At 43.4% G+C, this 21,349-nt stretch overlaps 1 protein-coding gene across 1 annotated transcript in view; it reads left to right on the plus strand.

Annotated features, from left to right (window-relative positions):
* Positions 1 to 794: 794 nt before the first annotated feature.
* PRKCA (protein kinase C, alpha) overlaps positions 795 to 21,349 on the plus strand; it is a gene marked incomplete at its 5' end in the record, with an annotated part of 124,659 nt that continues 104,104 nt past the window's right edge. The window contains 2 exons of the mRNA XM_008584013.1: positions 795 to 906; positions 4,360 to 4,488. Of these exons, the coding sequence (XP_008582235.1) occupies positions 795 to 906; positions 4,360 to 4,488 (241 nt within the window). The remainder of the gene's footprint in view (positions 907 to 4,359; positions 4,489 to 21,349) is intronic.

The raw sequence follows: 21,349 nt of genomic DNA on the forward strand, positions 1-21,349 counted from the left end.
TCCTATAAAGGCCAAACAGTAAATATTTTAGGCTGTGAGGCCCACACAGTCTCTGTCACACTATTCAACTCTGTCATTGTAGCCACAGAAAATATGTCAACAAAATTTTATTTACAAAAACAGGTGGTGGACTTGTATCCCCCCCAAAATGTGCTGCAAATATAAAAATAAAAAAAATATGTTAAGAGCCAGATCTTCATTCTGGATAAATCTCTCAAAGCTCTTGGGATGGGAATCAGGTGTTGGTCAAATCCCATCTCTGACATTCATCAGCCATGTGACTTTCAGAAGGTCATTAACAGCTCTATAAAATGAGGATAAAAAAATATACAGTGAAAAGTGGACTTTATTGGAATCTTTGCCCAAGACACAATCTCCTGAATGACCCAGGTGGAGGGGCATTCAGTTCAGCTTCACCAACAGACCCTGATTTTGTGCCTACTCTGTGCCACAGCCTGTGCCAGACACCGGGGAAACAGAGATACTGACCTGTCTAAAGCATTGTGCTTGCCCCAAGGGCTCTGATAACTATAGGTCCAGAATCGATAGCTTTGGTGGAAACTCTGGTGTGTGCAAATTACACCCGCTCAAGAGAGGAAATATGGGTAATTGTCACATTAAAACTTATGTGGCAAAAACTTGCCACTACCCAGTGTGACTCCAGAGGATGATACACAGTCTGGAGTTATTGAACCTTGACCTGGGGATGGGGAGTGATGGGGCCTGAGCTTGGCTTAATCCACAAATGTAGCCCTTTGATGATTGGAATGAGCATTTGCTTCTTCTCCCCCCAGGACCCCAGGAGCAAGCACAAATTCAAAATCCATACTTATGGAAGCCCTACCTTCTGTGATCACTGTGGGTCACTGCTGTATGGACTTATCCATCAAGGAATGAAATGTGACAGTAAGTAAGTTTTCTTTTCCAGTAGATGGTGAGGCCGTGCAGCTTCGGCCCACGGTTTGCTGAGTGCTGAAGGTTCAGTAACTTCTCAACATCAACTTATCAATAGAGAGAATTAGTTCAGATATATACCATACCGAAAAAGAGTAGACTCTCTCCACTGTCAAAGTTTTGGTTTATTAAACTACTTAATTGCCTAATTATGAACAACAACAATAAAAAAGCACTTGATTTATAAATGAAGTTGGTGGGTGCTGTCACATTTTTTAAAATGGCAGAAATCTTCAATCACTGTAAAATGCAGGCTAGTCAAAGCCCAAAGAAGACTCCCACCTCCAGATTCCACATTTAGTTAGGTTTCAAAATAAGATAAGCAACCACAGTTATTATCTTCCTGTGTCTCTAATTAGTGGGTAGACTGTGGAAAAATCCAGTAGGTTCTCCTTAAAACTGAAACCAAGGGCCGGCCCGGTGGCGCACTGCTACAGTGCGCCGCTTGGGAAGCGCGGCAGCGCTCCTGCCGAGGGTTCGGATCCCACATGCAGACCGGCCGCTCACTGGCTGAGCGAGGAGCGGGCGCAACACCGAGGGTTGCGATCCCGTTGCCGGTCCGGTCCGGTACGGGTGCGACACTGAGGGTTGCGATCCGTTGCCGGTCACGAAAAAAGACAAAAAGACAAAAAAAAAAACTGAAACCAAAATGATTATAGAAATCAGGATAGCATCTTACTTAGGTTTGCTCACCCTGAATGTTTATGGATGGATCAAATTTACATCAGTTCAGTTCAAGGTGAAATCACTGAGGACCACTGACAAGGAGCACAGTAGCACTATTCCATTCTCCTTTTCTGGTCTGTACATGTCTCCATCAAATGCTGGGAGGGAAGAGAAACAACTGTGGAAACTCTTCAGTTTGATAGTTTTTAAATTATGAGATTTCCCAGGTTATTTGTTTAAATAAAGGTTTATGCTTTTAGGACATGAAAAGGTAATTACTGAGCTGCTTTTTCTGGTAGGGAAGCGTTCTGGCAATTTCGGCATGTTGTCATTCATTTATGACTACTTTAATGGCCAAAAGCTTTATATTTGTATCCTACTTGGAGCAAACACAGTATATAAAATTCAATGTATGTGAACATTGTAGAGTAGATGAAGACTTTTTCAGAACACAGGGATTCCTCACCTTGTAAAGTTGTACAATTCAACAGCCTAATGAAACCTTTGTTATCATCCGGGCCAGTGGTCTCTGTGCTTCAAGAAAACCTAGGATTCCAAAGACATGGTTTTCAGGGGTTCTGCAGGTGCTAATTCAAAGTACATTTGTAAATACATTTTTAACCATTTTAGAAATTGGAACAAAAATGAACACTCAAATGTATTACATACTCAACCTTGACAAAGTTGGAGATGACATTGGAGAGCTTATATTGCCAGCTTCGCTCACTGGGCAGAAGTTGCAGTCAAGTTTCTCCCACTGCACCCACTTAACTGAAGAGTCTACTGTGAAGAAGCATGCCAGTAAACACGGTTCCTGTTTGCATATACAGTACTCTTCTGTGTGAATCAGGATTTGTGGATGCTGTCCGAGTTTAACAAAATGAAGAAACAAATGAGATGTTGAAGCTGGTCTGAGACATCAACTAACGTCCCTAACAGCTGGTTTCAAAGTTTTGTTTGGATCAGAGAGCTTTATCAGTTATCCTTGAATGTCTTTGTAATAAATATGGTATAAATATGAATTTATTAACTAAGTTTGTGCTAATAAAATAATACTCATCTGGTTCATATATTAGGAATTCTGCTTTAGATTTTGTTTGAAAAATGAGTTCCATTACTAAAAAATTTTGAAAAACCACTGACCTGGAGCAGTGCTTTTTTTGTTTTAAAGTCTCTTTCTTGGAGTCCTAGAGTTTCTGGGGCTGCTGCCAGTATTCCTCCCTGGAGGGAAGAGGAAAATAAGCAGATGGGTGCCAGGACCCCAGACCCTTACCTTAACTTCTGCCCAGAAGCAGCCTCTTTCTGTGCCCTTACACGTTGTAGGATTATACTCCTAAATACAGTTCTACTTGGTGGGGAAAAAAACAAAAGTTAGCAACCACTTGTCTAGGCCAGCCTCTCAGTTTGTAGAGTAAGATGGAATCAGAGGGAGCCAATGAGCTTCCCAAGTATAAAAACTGGAAGAGCCAAGACAAGAACACAATCCAAAGCATGCTTACCCTCCCCCGCCCTCCCTGTTGCCCATATACTTTCCAGAGCCTCTGGCATTTATTTCTTTTAAATTGCAAATTCTGCCCAGGTACTTAAAAATATGACTTGGTGAACACAAGTTATATTAATGATACTTATACAACTTTTCAAGAGCCTTTATATTGGCTAAATCAAGGTACAGGATTTTGAACAATTAGATTTGGAAATAGAAGCCTAACAGAGTCCACATTTGTGAATCACCTAATTGTTCTTTCCTCAGTGGTGTCCATTATCCTGCTTTCAGTGTTTAATCATAGCAAATATGCATTATTCATGATGCTTTTCACAATTTACTTTGCTGTGTTAAAATTAAACACTCAAAATGAAACAGGTAGGATAGGAAGGCTCCACCTTCAAGGTTACAGAATAACCTTGTTGGCTCCCCATCAAGGATTTGTGAGGATTCCAGTGGCCATCCCTCCTCTGGAAGCCTAAAGGTCCAAGGATGATAGAGCTGGGACACCTGCTCAGAGTCATGGTTGTATTCAATGCACATGATTCTTTTCAGGGTTTCTTTGGTTCATTGCGATGAGACTGATCTTTTCTTATCCTCCTCCTGTCTCACCCACGTAATGTCAGTTGTAAGGAATGGCTTATCATGCCAACCATGCATTTGTTTGACTTGGAATAATATTTAAATATTTGAAGACAGGTTTAAAATATCAAACACAGGTTCTTAAAAAGAAAAGGCAATGTACTTAAATCTTCTTGAAAATACAGGGTTAGCTGAGGAAAGGAACATTTTATGAATTTCCTATACTCAACCTACAGATTTTCACCCTTTCTCAGTGGCAAGCTAGAAAGGCATAAGGAATTCTTCAGCAAAAAGTATCCTGTGTTTATAATTCACATATTATTTGACTGTTTGCACATAAAATATCACTTATTCTGAGCTTTGGTCACATTTACCTGTGTGAATTTTGTATACTGTTAAATATTTGAAACAGTCATAGAAGACCAAGCCAGGGTATTTTGCTTTGGTTAAGACTGAACAAATACGATATGGGTATTTTAAGGATATTGTCACTCACACAAAGCCTGTGCTGTAAGGGACATCTGCTAACAGTTCTTTATGTCACCAAAAACATTATAGCAAAGTATCGAGTTAGGGGTAACTAGTTTTCACTTCTGCTCAAACACCCAAACACGGGGGAAGTGATGGATCGAGCCCATATGCCTAACCTCACCCTCTGTTTTCCCTATTCCCAGCCTGCGACATGAATGTTCATAAGCAGTGCGTGATAAATGTCCCCAGCCTCTGTGGGATGGATCACACTGAGAAGCGGGGGCGGATTTACCTGAAGGCTGAGGTTGCTGATGAAAAGCTCCATGTCACAGGTAAGGCGTGCTTGTTCAGGAGCAGTGTTGTCAGTGGGCATTTGGATGAAGGTCAAGCTGCCACAGAGGCAGGATGGGGGCTGGGCTGGATGCCCTGAGGCCTCAAAAAGTTATTTGCCATGGCAGAGTTATCTGTCTTCGGGTCCTGCAAGCTCGCATTAACACATCTCCCAGGAGACTGGTCTGCACCCCCGAGTTCCCAAATACTTAATGTCATGCAAAGTCACAACCACCCTGTGCACTGGAGTATTCTGACAGCATGGCCACTGTATTCTCACCCTAGTGACAGGGGACAGGCAAGCCAATTAATCAAAATGCTGTTGGTGAGAGTGGAACTAGGGCAAGAGGATGGATGATGCAGGTGTATAATGGCATTAGGCTGGGATGACCCATCAGTCCACTGCAACCATAGCAACGGCCATTGAGTGCAGGTGCATCCACTGAGTGTGAGTGCAGTGCTAGGAACTTCACACAGATCAATTATTAGCCTCATTTTCCAGAAGAGGAAATGGAAGTACGGAGACATTGGTGATTTGCAATGTCACAGAGTCGGTAAGTGAGGAGCAGGAACTTAAACCAAGGCATTTGACTCCAGACCCTGTGCTTCTAATGGTCACACCTCCTACAAATGGGATTGGGATTCATCCTTTATGGGCCAGGATACTCGCTGCTTGGGGACATGTCTGGGTAGGCTCTGCAGGCTCTTCTTTTGGTTTGCCCACCAAATCCACTTGAGGTATACCAGCACAATCACGATGTGATGTCCTGGAGTCTTGTTGGCCCAGGACCCATCATGTATCTGCAAGATGTGTTGACTTCAGTGCTGTGGCCTACTTCACACTGATGTGTGGTTTAACTCTCAGACATCAACCTTGTTACTCTTGGGTCTTGGACCACCCGTACTTTTTCTTTGACAAGGACATTTACTCTCTAATTTGATCAGCAAAGGTATTATGTTTCCATTTGTATTTAGGAATTTTAAGCTATAATAAACATGGAAAGACTGACTTTAACATTATTTATTTGTAAAAGAAGATATAGAAGCAAGTGGAAGGGTCTGTTTAAGAAAAAAGGGAAAGGGGAGAGTTCCAGAGAAAGCTTACTTTTGAAAAGTTTCTCGTATTTTTTTTTTCTTTGAAAAATAAGCAAATTTTCTACCCACTGCTGTCCTTTCAGGTAAGAATTCAGGGAAAACCAAACAAAAGACTTTGAGGTGTTGCTAGGAGAGGGCAACACAGTTGAAACAAACCTTGTGAAACAAACCAACTATAGCTAATGGTCCAGATAGAACTGTGCATGAAATCCCCATCACAGACACAGAATCCCTTTTGACTTTGTGTTTTAGAAAAGTTCCTTTATTTTCTGAAAACCATCTGTGTTGCACTTTTGCTTTTGGGGCTGTGGTTCTCTCCTTTCCCTTTAACAGGGCTGACACTGTCAGCAGGGTTCACTGTGCCCTTCTCTCGGCTGACCTGGCACCAGTGCTCTCTGCCTAGAAGGGTCATGAACTTGGCCATGAGAATGTTTGCAACATCACAGCCTCACTCTTGTTTCTCTCTCTTTCCTTCTAAGGCTCCTGCATTGTCAAAATCATGTACTGGGGATGGGGAGCATGCAGTTTAGGAGAAAAATCACCATAAAACATAGTCTCAATAGGTTGTAAGGGACTGAGGAACATAAAGTAAGACGCCTGTTAGCTAAACATTCCTGTGCTTTTTCTTACCTTTTTCTTTACTTCCAAAGCTGCCCCTGTGGGCAATAGAGTAAGCATCACAGGTGAATAGTCAGAGTGTAGTTATGGGGTTTACACGTGGCACCTTACGGCTTGCTGTAAGGCAAGAATGCCTGGACAGTTTTTAAATGTTTAGCTCTCATTTGCTGTGTTAATGGATAAAGCAAAACATGCACTGTGCATGCTGCACTTTCCCTATGCCTTCTCCTGGAATAAAAGCAGCAACTATACGGCGTTGCCTGTGTCTTCCAGTCTCTCCTACAAGCCTCAAGAGCCTTGCAGATGTAAAGGTGCAGAGAGGCACAGATGCTTTGGCCCAGGTGGCACACGGTGCACAGGTGGAAGAGAAAGGTCAGGCCCCGTCATGCTGGGACTCATGCTAACCCCTCTAGCACTGCCAAGGACTTGACTTGCAATCATAGAATGATCTGAAGGGACAGTGCCTTTCACTGAATTGGACATGGACTTTCCACACATGAAAGCCGAACAGTACAACTTATGGCAACTATCTAGGTCAAGTTTCTTGAGAATTAGTCTAAAAATGTTTGTGTAGATATACCTCTACTCTAGGAATGTGAATTCAGCAACAGTTTGATGATAATAGCAGCAGCAGCAACAGCAGCGTAGGGAAAATACAGGAAAATGGTCAGGCCCCTCAGATGTTCAGAATCTTGCCGAGCATTTGATGTAAATATCCATGTGCACCCAGATGTTCCTTGGCTATCGACTAATTAATTGCGTATGTGCACCCAGGTTTCCTGGGTTATGGACTTAAGTATAAAAGACGAGTGGCTCTAATCCATAGGGCCCCACGGGGAGGCTGCTACTGAGGACTGAGCTTGTGTCGTCTGCCAATAGCTCCCGGGATCTTTCCAAATTACTTAGAGCTTGTAGACCTGCGTGTGAGGGGGTCTGGTGACACAGCCTGGCATGTGAGAGGTTTGTGACCTAGTCTGTACAACAGGCTTGAGGGGTCTGTGAGCCCTAGCCCTGATAATACAAATGGAAACTTATTGTAACTAAAACAATGAAACATTATGGCTTTAGTTATGAATTGCCTAACCAGTTAGCGTAGCTATTGACTCAACCATGCAATTTGTGTAGTCGTCTAGCTTGAGGAGCAGCTAACACTGAATACTTTGCACAAAAGGTCACTTTCTACTTGCTTTACATAGCTAACTTATTCAAACCTGTGAGGAATTTACCATGTCCTGTTTACTATGTAGATGGAGGGACTGAGGTACAAAGAAATGAAGTAACTTACCCAAAGTCACACAGATGGTAAATGTCAGGCTAGGGCTCACAGACCCTTCAAACCTGTTGTGTAGACTGGGTCACTAAACCCCTCACAGGCAGGTCCCCGACTTAAGTAATAGGAAAGATCTTGGAAGCTGTGGGTAAAGATAGGCCTTATTCAGATGCAAGCTCAGGTAGCTAGCAGCAGCCACCCTCATGGCATCCCAAGGGCACTGTGCATCAGAACTGTGTGTCCTTTATACTTTGCGAGTCAGATAACCAAAGAACAGTGGGGTACACATGCACAATTACATCAGACAATAGCCAAGGAACACCTGGGCACGTGTGTGCATTACATCAAACAACCAAGGGACACCTGGGCACACGTGCACATATTTAAACAGGCCAGGTCATGCTCGGCAAGATTCCGAACATCTGAGGGATCCTGACTATTTATATTTCAACTTCCCTTACAGTAAATTTAATGGTTAAATATATAAACAGCAGAAATAGAAGGAATTTTAATGAGAGTGTTAATAAGAATTGGGATGTATTTTTAAAATACAGGTGTTTCTGAAGAAAATCCCAATCCTAAGTATAGAAAGTCAAACTCAAGGAAATAGCTAATAATAGTCAATCATAACTTTAAAACTCTTAAGGTAATTTTAGATTTCCAGAAAAGTTTCAAAAGTAGTAGAGGGTTCCCAAACACTCTTCACTCCACAAGCCCTAATAACATCCTTGCATAGCCGTGGTTGAAGCATCAATGTTATCACATTTTTAAATAGTACCTGATAAGGGGCCGGCCCGGTGGCGCACTGGATGGTGCGCCGCTTGGGAAGCGCGGCGGCGCTCCCGCCCGAGGGTTCGGATCCCACATACAGACCGGTTCCCGCTCACTGGCTGAGCGAGGCGCGGGAGCAACGCCAAGGGTTGCGATCCCGTTGCCGGTCCCCGGTCTGGTACGGGGGCAACACTGAGAGGGTTGCGATCCGTTGCCGGACACGGAAAAAGACAAAAGAAAAAAAAAAAAAAAAAAAAATAGTACCTGATAAGTCTATGAAAAATACGTACCCACATTAGTTGCTAGGAATTGTTTTTAAAGAGCCAAGAGAAGACATCAGGTGTGTCTTATTCTAGCATGAAAGAACTACAAAAAATACCAAGCAGAGATCCTTTAGAGGAGACCCTCCAGTGAGAAGTGGCTTCTCCTACCATTACTCGCCCACACCTCCTCCTAAAATAGTTCAGGCACAAGTTTGTCTTGAGAAATGTTTTGGATAACAATAGCTCCCATTTACTGAGGGCATAATACATACTTACTATCCACAGGACTGGATCCTTCTTTGTGCTGAGTACTTTATATTCATTGTTTCATTGACTCCTCCAACAATCCTATGAAGTATGTGTTGTCCTCATTTTTGAGATGAGCAAAGGAGCTGAGAGAGGGAAGGAAATTACTCCAAGTGGTGGAGTCGGGGCTGGAGCCCGGGTGTGACTCTCACACCCTTGCTTTCAATGCCTCGGCTGTAAACATCCCAAGTCTCTCTTATTTTTTTATTTTATTTTATTTTATTTTCCTTTTTATCTTTTTTACTGACCGGTAACAGGATTGCAATCCTCGGTGTCGCACCCGCACCGGGGACCAGCAACGGGATCGCAACCTTCGGTGTTGCGCCCGCACCGCGCTCAGCCAGTGAGCGGGAACCGGTCTCCACATGGGATCCGAACCCTCGGCGGGAGCGCTGCCGCCGCCCTCCCAGGCGGTGCACTCTCCAGTGCGCCACCGGGTAGGCCCCCAAGTCTCTCTTATTAAAGAGTCCCCTTTTAAACAAGTAGTAAACCCAAAAATATTTGCTAAACCTGCATTCAGCACTCTGTGAGGTTCTTTGAGGTTACAGAAAGTCCAAACGTGAGATTTAAAATCAGGGGGGAAAAGAGTAGCATGTGAAGGAATTAAAGAACCATCCAAGTCCAAGTTTGAATAAATGCCAAATTATGTGGTCACTGAGTAGTATACCATTGGGAGTTGCTCAGGGTAGGGCAGGGTGAAGGAGGAGGGGGATGGAAAGACCCCCTGGAGAAGGAGTCTGAAGGACTGTAGATATTTGAAGGTGGAGGGAAAAGAGCTCCAATTGAGGGATTAAATGGGATGTGGGAATTAGCCTGACTTTAATGAGAACACAAATATAAACGATAAACCATAATGAGCAGAGTTCATGGCCTAAGTGCAAGTGATTTCTTGGAAAATGCATTTAAATCTAAACCCTGAGCAGCTGTGTTAATTGCTAGATTAGCTCAATCTCCATTTTACCTGTGTAGAATTGCTCAGGTTGAAAATAATTCCCAAAGTAACATAAAAACTCCCAATGGGAGTTCTGCTTTGAGATGGATATCACCCTTTTGAAATCAGAGATGAGTTTTCTTTCTAGATTGGTGGGGTATTTATGGGAAAGCCCTCTGCTTTCCTGGTGTATTTTTATTTTTTGCCTTTGGGCAGTGGTGCCGGTGTTATCAGAATAGTGTCAATTGTTTTTCTTCCACTAGGCAATTTTAATAGGTTTCCTGCATTCTCATGTGCTTTTTTATTTGGTTTGGAGGAGAAGTAAAAAGAAAAAAAAAATACCCTCATGTGAACCAACTTTCAATTTAATCTTGTAAGTAAATGGAAAAATATCGTGTGCTTTACAGCTGTTTCAGGAATGCATCTCTCCCACAAATAGATTATTCTGAAGAAGAGTCTAATTTTCTCGATACTTTGGGTTGTTAATTGGGCGTGGAGATTGAAGTTCTAAACCGAGTTCCCATGGGGGAAGGGACACCTCCTTCCAGGAATGAGGCTCCTCAAAGTATAGGAACCCCCCTTCTGCCTACTGTCTATGGCCATGTGATTCAGTGTCTGTGTTTCACCACCCATTACCAAGACTTGCCACCATGTTATTGTGATTAAAACAATAATATTCTCTCTGTGTGTTCTTTTACCTTATCATGGTGTATTTGCTACAGAATCAAGGTAATGAGACTCAGCTTTGTATAATAACCATTCATTCTTTGATTCACCCATTCATTGTACATTTACTGAGCATGTGTCAGGCTCTCTGCCAGGTACCAGGATGCTAAGATAATTAAGATGTGGACGTTGTAGTGGACTGTGTGTCCTTGCAGAGAATGAAGACATGAAAAGGAATTACAGGGCAGTGCACTAGGTCCCTTGAAGTGTGGTGGGAGCTTGGGAGAATGTGCCTCAACTACCCTGAGGATGTTGCAGGTGACAGCTTTCCATTGGAAGTGGCTGTGGAGCTGGGAAGACAGGAAGAGAAGGCATTTCAGGTGAAGATGCAGAGCGTTTTCAGAAGCTTGATACCGTCCAGGATTCGGAGAGTTTTGAGTGAGAGTTGGGGAGAGCTGGAGGGAAATTTGTTCCTATTTTCAAGGGACAAGCACTACAGTCATCACAGTTTACAAATCACACAATCCTTAGGAGCTGTGTAGTGTAGGCTCCAAGTTAATACTTCTTTTTCAAGCAGGAGGATTTTAAGTTCCAGTTGGCTATGTTTTCAACAAGGACAGAGCATCAGTCTCCTAGCCTGAACTCCGGACATCATCCCAAGGTTCACAGTGACCATAGACTTTCTCTGCCAATGCTGGGTGAGGGGGGCACAGCAGGTAGTCCATTGTTTGCTTAGAATCTTTGTGCAGATGCCTTTTGCAATGGCAGGCAGGCTGTGGAATATAATAAGCGGTTTGGGGCTGCCAGCAAGGAGCACTTGGAGTGAGCTGCTTATTTAAAGAAAAAGGTACTAGTTGGAGGTAATTTCTGTCAAATAAAATCTTGGCTGTGGGATTGGATCCAGATCAGGAATGCAGAAGGCGTTGCAGTTGATGTGTCTGGTCATTCAGGCAGGGATAGAGAGTTCCAGTTAGAGGCTGTTTATCCTCAAGTACACCCAGGCTGTCCATTATTGGCGATGCTACAATTGATCACCTGGGCAAGGTGTTCTCTTTAGACTCTTCCACTGCAAAGGTGCTTTTTTTTGTTTGTTTCATTGATAAGGAGTCTGGGTGTTAAACTTGCAAACCAGCAACCTTCCAGCCAATAGTTTTAGCATTTATTGATGAGCCTTAATCAGTTATTACATTGATGGTTGCAAAAATGGTAATTTTCTAATTCTGTAATTCCTTCTTATGTCTACTAGCTGGCATTCTTCTGTAATAAGAGCTTTCCCTTTATCTCCTCCTACATTTTTAAAAAAAAATTTTTTCAATTTGGGCTGACATGCTATTTTTCACTGTCATTTTTAATGCTCAAATTGTCCCAAATTTGGCCAGTGGGAGCCCCTTCAACCTTCAAACTGGCTCTGGTCTTTTTTTTTTTTTTAAGCACTTCCTTTCTTTCAGGAGCACAAAGGCTCACCTTATACTTCATCAGTCATTTCTCCAAGGAACTGTTTTGTTTTTATTTTTAGTGGAAAATAATACTTAGAACTCAAGATTTGGGTGCTAGGGAGGCTCGGTGCTTCTGGTATGTTGCTGCTTCTGAGCTCTCTCAGGACAGAGATAGGAATTTTTTTTAATGACTTCACACTGATGCTTCCAGGTCTGATCCTAACCCATCCTTTCCCCGGCCCGTGTTTGTTCTCCCTCCTCCCTTGGTAAGTGCCCTGGTAACTAACAACATCAGAATGCTTGTTCATGTGCCCTGTTCCACTTCACATGCAGCAGTTTCAGAATTATTATGCCAACACCTCTACCAAGAACAAACCTACTAAACAAAGTTCAAGATCTTACTGCAGTTTTTATAATCCTTAAGCTATATCGCAGTAAGGGTGGATAGTCAGAATACTGTTACTTGAACTGTTCTCCTCTGCAGTTATTTTGACCAATTTGATATATGCCGCCTTAACCAAGTGATCAAACTCAGTGCCTTGGTTCAGTCTGTTATAACAAAATAGCATAGACTGGGCAGCCTAAACAACAAACATTTATTTCTCTCAGTTTTGGAGGCTGGAAGTCCAAGATCAGGGTGCCTGCAGATCTGTTACCTGGTGAGGGTCCTCTTCGTGGTTTGCAGATGGCCATTGTCACATTGTATCTTCACCTGGTGGAGAACAAGCAAGCTCTCTCTTGTCTCTTCTCATAAGGGCGTTAATCCCAAGGTGAGGGCTCTGTCTGCATGACCTTATTATCTACCAAACGCTCCCCCTACAAATACCATCACCTTGGGACTGGGGTTTCAACACATGATTGGGGGGTGTGGCATACAAACATTCAGTCTATAGCACTCAGCTTCCCCAATAATGCCACAAATTGAAAGGATGTTCCTCCTGATGTGATGTCATAGAAAATACACAATATTACCTATTAAGTGTTCTGGCCAGAATCTTATAACCTGAATGTAATCATGAGGACAAAGAGTGAAGGTGTAGGGAGAGGGGGAGGAACAGACAGATCCAGGTACTGAGTCATACTGCATGATAACTGGCCTGGATTTTTCAAAAAATGTCAGTGTCATGAAAAACACAAACAGTCCAGGGGGACTGTTCTTGATTTTTTTTTGTTTGCTTATTGAAACATAATTGATTGTACATGTCTGTTGGATACAGCGTTTTATATCATACCTGTGTGCATTATATTATGCCCAAGTCAGGATAATTAGTATATTCATCATTACATGATGTTCTTGATTAAAGGGAACTAAAGAAACATCACAACCAAATACATTCTGTGACACTTGGTTGGATCCTGGATCCAAAAAAACAAAAACAGTTACAAAGGGCATTTGGGGGATGGTGGAGGTGTTCAAATCTGGACTGTATTTTAGATAATGTAGTATCAGTGTGAAATTTCTGGGTGATAATAGGAATGTGATTTTGGAGGGGAATGCTGAGATATTTTAGGGGTCATTTTTTCCAGTGTTTGTAACTTATTTCCAAATGGTTCAGCAAAAGCAAAAAACAAAACAAAAAGCTAAGGAGAGGGGGCAGGGAGGAGGAGGGGGAGAGAGTGTGTACAGGCAGGAGCACCTGTGGTGGAATGTTGTGATTAATGAATCCAGGTTCACTGTTCTTTCAACTTCACTGTTGGTTTGTTCAAACCAACCACAAACCCCCCAAAAGTTGGGCAGTGATATACAAGGGTACTTCAAAAAGTTGATGGAAAAGTAGAGTTCAAAGATACTATGAATCTTACCATGAACTTTTTTTGAAGTACCCTCATGTATGTCCGAGCTCTGTTCTGGCTGATTTAGTACTTAGATGTGCTCTGTAGAGATCATTTATGGCTGGAAGGAAGCCCCCAGGTGAAGCAGCCATCAGAGCACCTCGGAGGTTCAGCCTCCCCATCTGGGTTCTCTCACTCCCTGACTCCCCATGTGCCTCTGTCCATGGCTACCAGCACCCTTCCTTTCAGTGAGCCAAAGGAGACCTGGGTATTCTGCCCCAAACCTGAATGTTTACTTGGGTTTATACTGTGCTCCTCACCCCAAATCCAAGCAGCTCTTCCCATGTTAGCTGTATATCTGGATCAACCTAAAATAATCCTGTTTTTGCCTAATTCCTGAAGCCACCTGACTTCTGGGATCCTTTAGAGAAACATATTTCGGCCAAGAAAAAGGGTGCATTTTCTCAAAGAGACGTGTCATTATTTACTTCCTGACTGTGGTACCTTGTTCTGACTTATCTGTGGCACAGCTAAATGTCAAATGTGTACTGACTTGCAGCGCTCCCTCCTACAGATTGTTATTCATGCTTGGTTCTCTTTGCATCGATTCACACATAGCTTTCCATGCTGGGTGCTTAGTCACTGGGTGTCCGTGGGAGGCAGCAAGCTTGGAGCAAGGGGCCAAGGGTTGCCAGTTTCATTTCCTTAATGCAGGATTTGCCTTTGTCTTAAAGTCCCCTGGCATTCATGCTCAAGGTGACATGGTTTCTCTTTCTCCTGCTTGCAATGATCCCAAGCCCCCGGATGCTTTTCAGGGGTGTCAACCTCCATTAATCTCCTTTGACTCAGTGACTCCTACCGCGAAGAAGCACTCTTAAAGACAGGCTTTGAATGCCTGCATCCCTGGAAGAGGAGAGCAAGTTATTTCTGGGGCCTCTTTCAAGATTACCCCATTAGCATACAGAGACATTGACACTGACTGAGCAGGTCATTCTTGTGCAGGGTTTTAATTGCTTCTAATTATAGGATTATCATTTAAGCACAAGATTAATTGGCATGAAATTATTGCAAGGAATTTGATCTTCTTCTAGAAAGTCAATGCATTAGCCAAGTCTCTTAGAAGTTTGCAAATGATGTCATTTCAGTCGCTTCCATTGAAACTTTCTTTTAACTCTTTGGTGGGGGCAGGAGGAGATCTTAGGGAATCAGGATGGAAGAGAAAATGAATAACAGATAAATGCTTCTTTTTGGTTTCCCATGAGAAGGTTAGAAAACTTGAACAGTGTTTGAGAATTGTTAGGTTCACCAATGGAAATGTCCCAAAATAAATATGGAGAGGAATAAATCCTTCTCTTGATCCATGTCATTTTCAGGGTGGGTAAGAGTGGTCCAGCAGAAAGTTAGAATAGGCAGATGCTGTTTTGTGATTATTTCCAACACTATCCTGCTTTGATATTATACAAAAAAGGTTTTTTCAGATGTTTTGTAAAGGAATCTCCAATTAATGTGTATGCACACATTCTGATTATTGGCATCAAAATGGTGCAGAGAAACATCAGACTGTGTTCATCTCAGTTTCTAGGCATTTCCACTTGGAAAGAGGTAGATTTCCTGAGAAAACACAAGATAAGTTAGCTCCTGGGGTGGTTCTAAAATATCCCCATTTGAGTAAAGTGAGCCATGGAGACCTGCAGGAAGCTCTGTGCCAGAGCAACCCCCATGGGGACTTTCTGTAGTGAGAAGAAGGCTGGCTGTACTTTACCACCCATTTTCCTTTGTAATTACTGCAAGGTTTGTGGTTAATTAATGACAGTCAAGGTCCCTTTTCAAATCAGGGCAGGCATGCTTTCCTAGAATAATGAAGAAAGAACAGAAGCAAGGCAAACTTCCTATAAAAGTTTCGAGAATTTGGGGAAGGTTACATGAGGGAAGTATTGTTTCACCAGCTCAGACCCACTGGAGGCAGGGCATGAAATCAAAAGGAAGGCCTGCTTCATTGAACACCCAGTGGGGAGGTGGCCAGAGGAGGACCCTTGTTCTAGGGAACACCACAGTGACCTCTCTTTCCCTTGGTTAAGTCACTCTGCTGGAAGCAGGGGGTGCATGGTTTTCTGGTATGCATCGCTGCTCTCATCTTAATAGGCTACTGGGGTGACCACCCATGGAAGGGCTCTTATGGGTAAACATTTGCCCAGAAGCCCAGAAGGGAAAGCACGTGTGCTGTGAATGTGATACACGGCCCAGTGCAGCCTCATTACTTCTTACTAATACCCACCTACTCTGGATGACCCTGAAGCCTATTTCAGTCCTCTGCACTCCAATATCACAGGGACTCTTTGTTATCCTCAGAACTTCTGGCTTCTGGAGGATGCCAGTATATGTTGGAAAAAAAAATCCGTAGCATACTTTAAATGACTAACACTTCATGAAAGGACCCAGGGACTCATGTTTATAGGATAATAGAAATGATCTGGTTTTAGGGGATACTATGGCATTGGATTCGGGGTCAAATAGATTGGATTTGACTCCCAACTATACCGGTAACTAATGCTGAATAAATATTAGTGAGTGTTACTCTATGAATAGAGTTTTGTTCCAGTCACATGAAGTCATGTAGTTCAGCGAATTGAAGTGTATCATTTTATTGACACATCAACTCTTTTGACCCCGACTCTCTCATGATGTAGCAGCTACCATGGTGGGACTCCAGCCACAACCAGAAAAGGCTAAGCCCAGACTTCATTTGCTTTTGCTTTACCATGCTTACCAAGCCAGACACAGGAAAACTGTGAAATCACTTTCAAAACTGGGAGAGCTCTGTATAAGTACAGCAATTGCATATTAAGCTGAGAATATTAACCTGAAAGATTTTAACTGGCTGTGAACCTTGGCTGCATTACTTAACCTGTTTCCCTTGCCTCATCTACACATTCATATTAAGTAACTTGAACTAGAAGAACTCCAAGGTTCCCTGCAGCTCCAGCACTTTGTTGCTGTGAGAGTTGTTTTAGAGAGAGAGCTAATCATTGGTGCCAGTCAGTGTGACCCTCTTGAGGAAGTGACAGAATTGGGGACTTCAGGACTGTGCCACTGAGTGAGGCATGAGAGCCTTCTGGTTCAGTGATTTTCAAGCAAGTTGGACAGCAAATGCCTTCCAGCAAATTTGAAATGATATTCCATCTTACTTGAAATGATATTCCCATTAAATAGAGGTACTCTGGTTAAAGGGGAGAGGATATATGGTACATTCTTCCTCCTCCTACTCCTCCTTCTCTGTGCATGAGGAGACTCCAGGGAGCAGAGTTTGAAAATCACTGATGTCCCACCCCCTTGTTTTACATGCGTAAAGACTAAGGCTCCGGGAATGTGACTACTAATTAGGGCATTTGGGGTTGACAAAACCAAACTCAACCCACTCAGATAGAAAGAGGAATTATCAGGAAAAATTTGGGGTATCTTAGGAATTCAAGGGTGGGAACACCATGCGGCCATGGGACATCAGAACACAGAGGCTGGCTTTCTGTATTTCACCTCTTCTTTCTACGTTCCACCATCATTTGTTTTTTTCTACAGCAGGTTAAACCTTGTTCACATTGCAGAAAACATGGTCAGAGACAGTTCTCCAGCTTTGCCTCCCACAGCTTCATCTCTCTTACTTTGTCAGGCAGTAATGCAAACACTCTGGGGAAGGGATCCATTGGCTAGCTCTGGGTCATGCGCCCCCTTCCACCCCACCACCCGGACCAATCCAGCGGGACTGGAGGGCAGGTGAAGTAGGTGGTGGGGGGTGGGGAGAGATGTTTCCCACCATAAGACATTAGCCAGAGTTGTACAGGAGGTTGGGTCAGGAGTAGGGACCCGAGCCAGGTGTTCCTTCTAGTACTTCAGTGCCCTTTTCCTTCAACCATGGTGCATATCCGTGAAATTACTAAGGAGCAGTGATAGTGTCTGAGCTTATGTATAAACCTTGAGTGTGACTCATAAGTTCCTTTTGAACAAATGAACATGCTCCTGGCCTGGCCAGTTTCCAGAAACAGCCAAGGATAAAGAAAAAATTTGATTCAGTGACATCTGTCCAAGTCAGCCACCCAGTGCATTAATTATCCTCTTATTTAGAAGCCATAAAACAGTGTACCAGGTTGCACGTGTAAAAGGTGTTGATGTAGAAGAGGTTTGGTGATGGTGGTATCCGCAGGAGGCAGAGTCCTGTGAACGGGGTCATAGAATGTGCTGTGAGTGGCTCCGGAAGGTGGAGATGTTTGATTAGGCCCAGGAACTGGACACAGCCTTGCGGACTGTGTTTGGAGCTGTTGGCCTTGAAGCACTCCCTCCCAGGGCAGCTTTGTCTGCAGGCTGTGTTGCTCATTTGGCAGACCTCTGGACCCTGGAACTTTGCTTTCATGAGGAATTCCAGCTGCGAGAATGAACCAGTTGGCATCAGGCTAACAGTGCCTCTGGGTTTTTAGTCTGTGCCCCAAGAACCAGGCTACTTGGCTTGTGTTCAACCAGGGGAAAGAAAAGCAAGGTACATCTTATCCATGAATCATGCCACAAGGCCCCCCAACATTTAGGAAAACAATGTGTCCCCTGCTTGGTTTGTAAACTGGTGATAACGCTGAGAACGTCAGGTCTTCTCTCCATTCCATCCACCCGAAAGCATTAAGATCTCAAATGCCCACCTTGTAGGGCCTCACAAGGATGGAGATCCTCATCCTGCGCACTGTCCCTGACAGTGCCAGCCATCTTCCGTTTAACTTCTTTCTACTTGACAGTTCAGTGAAGGCTTTAGCATCATGGGTGCATAGTACACAAGCAGCTTGGGAAACCAAACATTTGGGGGGTCAACGTCATGGTTATTTCACTGGATTAAACATTTTACATCCAAGATGCTCAACCCTCAGTCATTTCTTTTCAGTATCAATTTAGTCTCTCGGTAGGTTTGATGTTTATGGAGGTCTAAGGTATTGACAGATTGGCACAGTCAGAGAAAGATCCCAAAGATAATCAGAACATCCAGATTTTTTTTTTTTAAACTGTGGTTGCAATAATAAGAGGCTTTGCTAGGTGAAAATCTGTTAGCCCTGACATCAGAAGTTTCATTAATGTTTATCTTCAGCTTTGTATTCTCAGATTAAAGATGGCAATGAATAACAGGTAGAAAGGCTGAAAAACAATGGCTTATTCTTACTTTGTCTCTCTTCCCAAGAATGACTGTAATGTTCCAGAGAGAGGTACTAACATTTGTCTTGTCCACATGAACTCCCAGGAGTCCCTCAGAGACTCCGCTCTGAGCCCACTTTGGGAGACAAGAATGTATGCAAAAGTCGTTGGTCCTGCAGGTGGTGAGATAGTTGAGCCCTTCTCTGCAGACTGATGGAGGCAGTACACCCTCACCGAGGACTGTTGCCAGCTAACCAGGAATCAGGCTTGATGCTCAGCCAGGGCATTTTGTCAAGGAAGCCCAGCAAAGACCACCAGAAGACAGGCTCCTTCAGGCGAGCTAGCAGGAACAGATCCTTCTCGTCACCTGCCTCAAATATTTATGTACTTAGTCCCTCATATAAAGCTGATCGAAGGTTGCTTTCATTAGACTTTGTCCCTTAAGGGAACCAATAAACATTTTTGTCTTTGTCTGCCACACTGATGTGAATGCTTATGATTTTATTAGCAACTGCCTGCAAGCCAGGTCTGATTTAATTTAATTTAATCTGCTGGGTTATTTCAGTTCGGCTTAGTCTATTTTAAGCACAGATGAAGGGGAAGTAATCAGACCAAGGGGGTGGGTGAAGAAGGGGCAGGAGCTACCTTCTGTTCCCCTCCCTAGTTACTCAAGCTTAACCCGTCCTGATATGAGAAAAATGACTTCATGGAGACAGGTCAGCCCAGATGAAGTTCTAATTCTCACTGTATTTATCTTTGGTATCATCACCTTGTTCCTCTGAGAGGGGGGAACCCCAAAAACCCTTATATCAGCTTTGTGGGGGGGAGGGAGGATAGGGAATACTAATTATGCAGCCAAAAATACAAATGGAGCAGTTCTGTCTGGTGCCAGGAAAGAACTGAACAATGACACCTTCCCTCGGCCCCTCCCTTTCTCCTTTTAGCAAACTGCATTTATCATTGTGTTATTGTAGCTCTTTCTTTGGAGTGTTTTGATGTTCTGCAATTGGGAGTTTTGGGAGGCACGATGCCAGAGTCTCCCAGTTTGGTGGGTGTCATCTGAGAGAATATGTTGTTCAAAGACTCCCTCAATGAGACGCAGGACAAAAAGATCACCGAGTCTTGTGGCCCGGAGTTCCTGTGTCAACCCTGACCCCAGGAGCAGCATCTCAAGGCCACCCCTTCTCTGGGGGGGCATCCTGAAGCTGTGTGTTTGGTTTGGTATCAAAAGTGATTGAGAACAAGAGAGATTCATCCCAATTCATTTGGTAACTCTATGTGGAAAGTCATATTCCCACGGTAGTGTTGGTCCCACGCACCAAGGGCCCCTATGGGTCTTATTTACTGCAGGATCCCTGAACTTATAATGCTTGGCACATAGCAAATGCTCAGTGCATGTTCACATGATGCTGGGTCTTTTTCCTGGATGATACTGATGATAATAATAATAACAATAGTTATTAAGTACTTATTTTGTGCCAAGCACTATGCCCAGAGTCTTTCTTATATAATCTCATTTAATACTTATACTACCTATTGGGTGAGACTCCCTTTTATAGATGAGGAAATAGAGGCTTAGAGGATTTCAGACATTTGCCAGCAACAAGGTGGAACTGGAACTGGAATGAGGGCAGGACTTTTATATTCTGTGTCCTAGCAGTTTCCATGAGAACATGATTGAGAAAGGCTTTTTGGTGTGGGTGATGAGTCACCTCCATGAGCATTTGTTCAGAACCTGTTCTGCCACCACCCTGTGGAGTGGAGATGCCTGGAGAGGGAGCATTGTTTGGTTTGGGGCTGAGTATAGGGATGGCAAGAGGGGGTTTCAGGTGGGCCAAGTACCCCTCAAGCCTCAACAAAGTCAGTGGAGTGGACCCACTAACCCCTCGCTCCTCCATGCCTGTTTTCTCAAAGGCTGCTACTGTTGAATATGCAGATCACTGCTCCCGCCCCAGGCTTCCTGAGTCAGATTCTACAAGAGCAAGAGCAGAACTTGCAAATCTGTGCAGTTAACAGGTTCTCCGTTGTGATTCCTGTGCACAGTAACATTTGAGAACCACGGCTCTGGGTATTTCCCATTCTAGCCTTGTGTTGCTTCGCCCCCCACAGATTTGTCACCCCTCTTCCCCTGGGTGACAGAGATGCAAAGGATTACTCAAAGCCCATCTCTTCTGAGCAGTGAGAGACCCCAAAGTGGTTAATCTTCCTGGGACCCTCCAGCAAGAGGCATCCCTTCCTTGGGAAATTAACCCCGAATTGGGGTTCTCTTCCTGCATTTATTTTCCAGACCAGGGAGTTACAGGAAGAGAACATAGGTGGAATTATAGTTTAACAATATAGGCTGCTAACTCTCAGTGAAACAAGTCAGATGACATTCCATTAGACAATTAAGTGATCCATTAGACAATTAAGTGATCTTACAGCAATTTCTCAGTATCTTTACATAACAATCAGTAACTAGTCTGTCCTTGAGCCAGCAACCTTGCTGTGCCACAAATCTTTATCTTACACCAGAGACTTTGTAGCCTGAGGAAAATTTCCAGTCCTCTGCAAGGTCAATATTTGAAACTGCAA

This window comes from Galeopterus variegatus, unplaced genomic scaffold (genome assembly GCF_000696425.1).
Source record: "Galeopterus variegatus unplaced genomic scaffold, G_variegatus-3.0.2 Scaffold3126, whole genome shotgun sequence".
Lineage (NCBI taxonomy): Eukaryota > Metazoa > Chordata > Mammalia > Dermoptera > Cynocephalidae > Galeopterus > Galeopterus variegatus.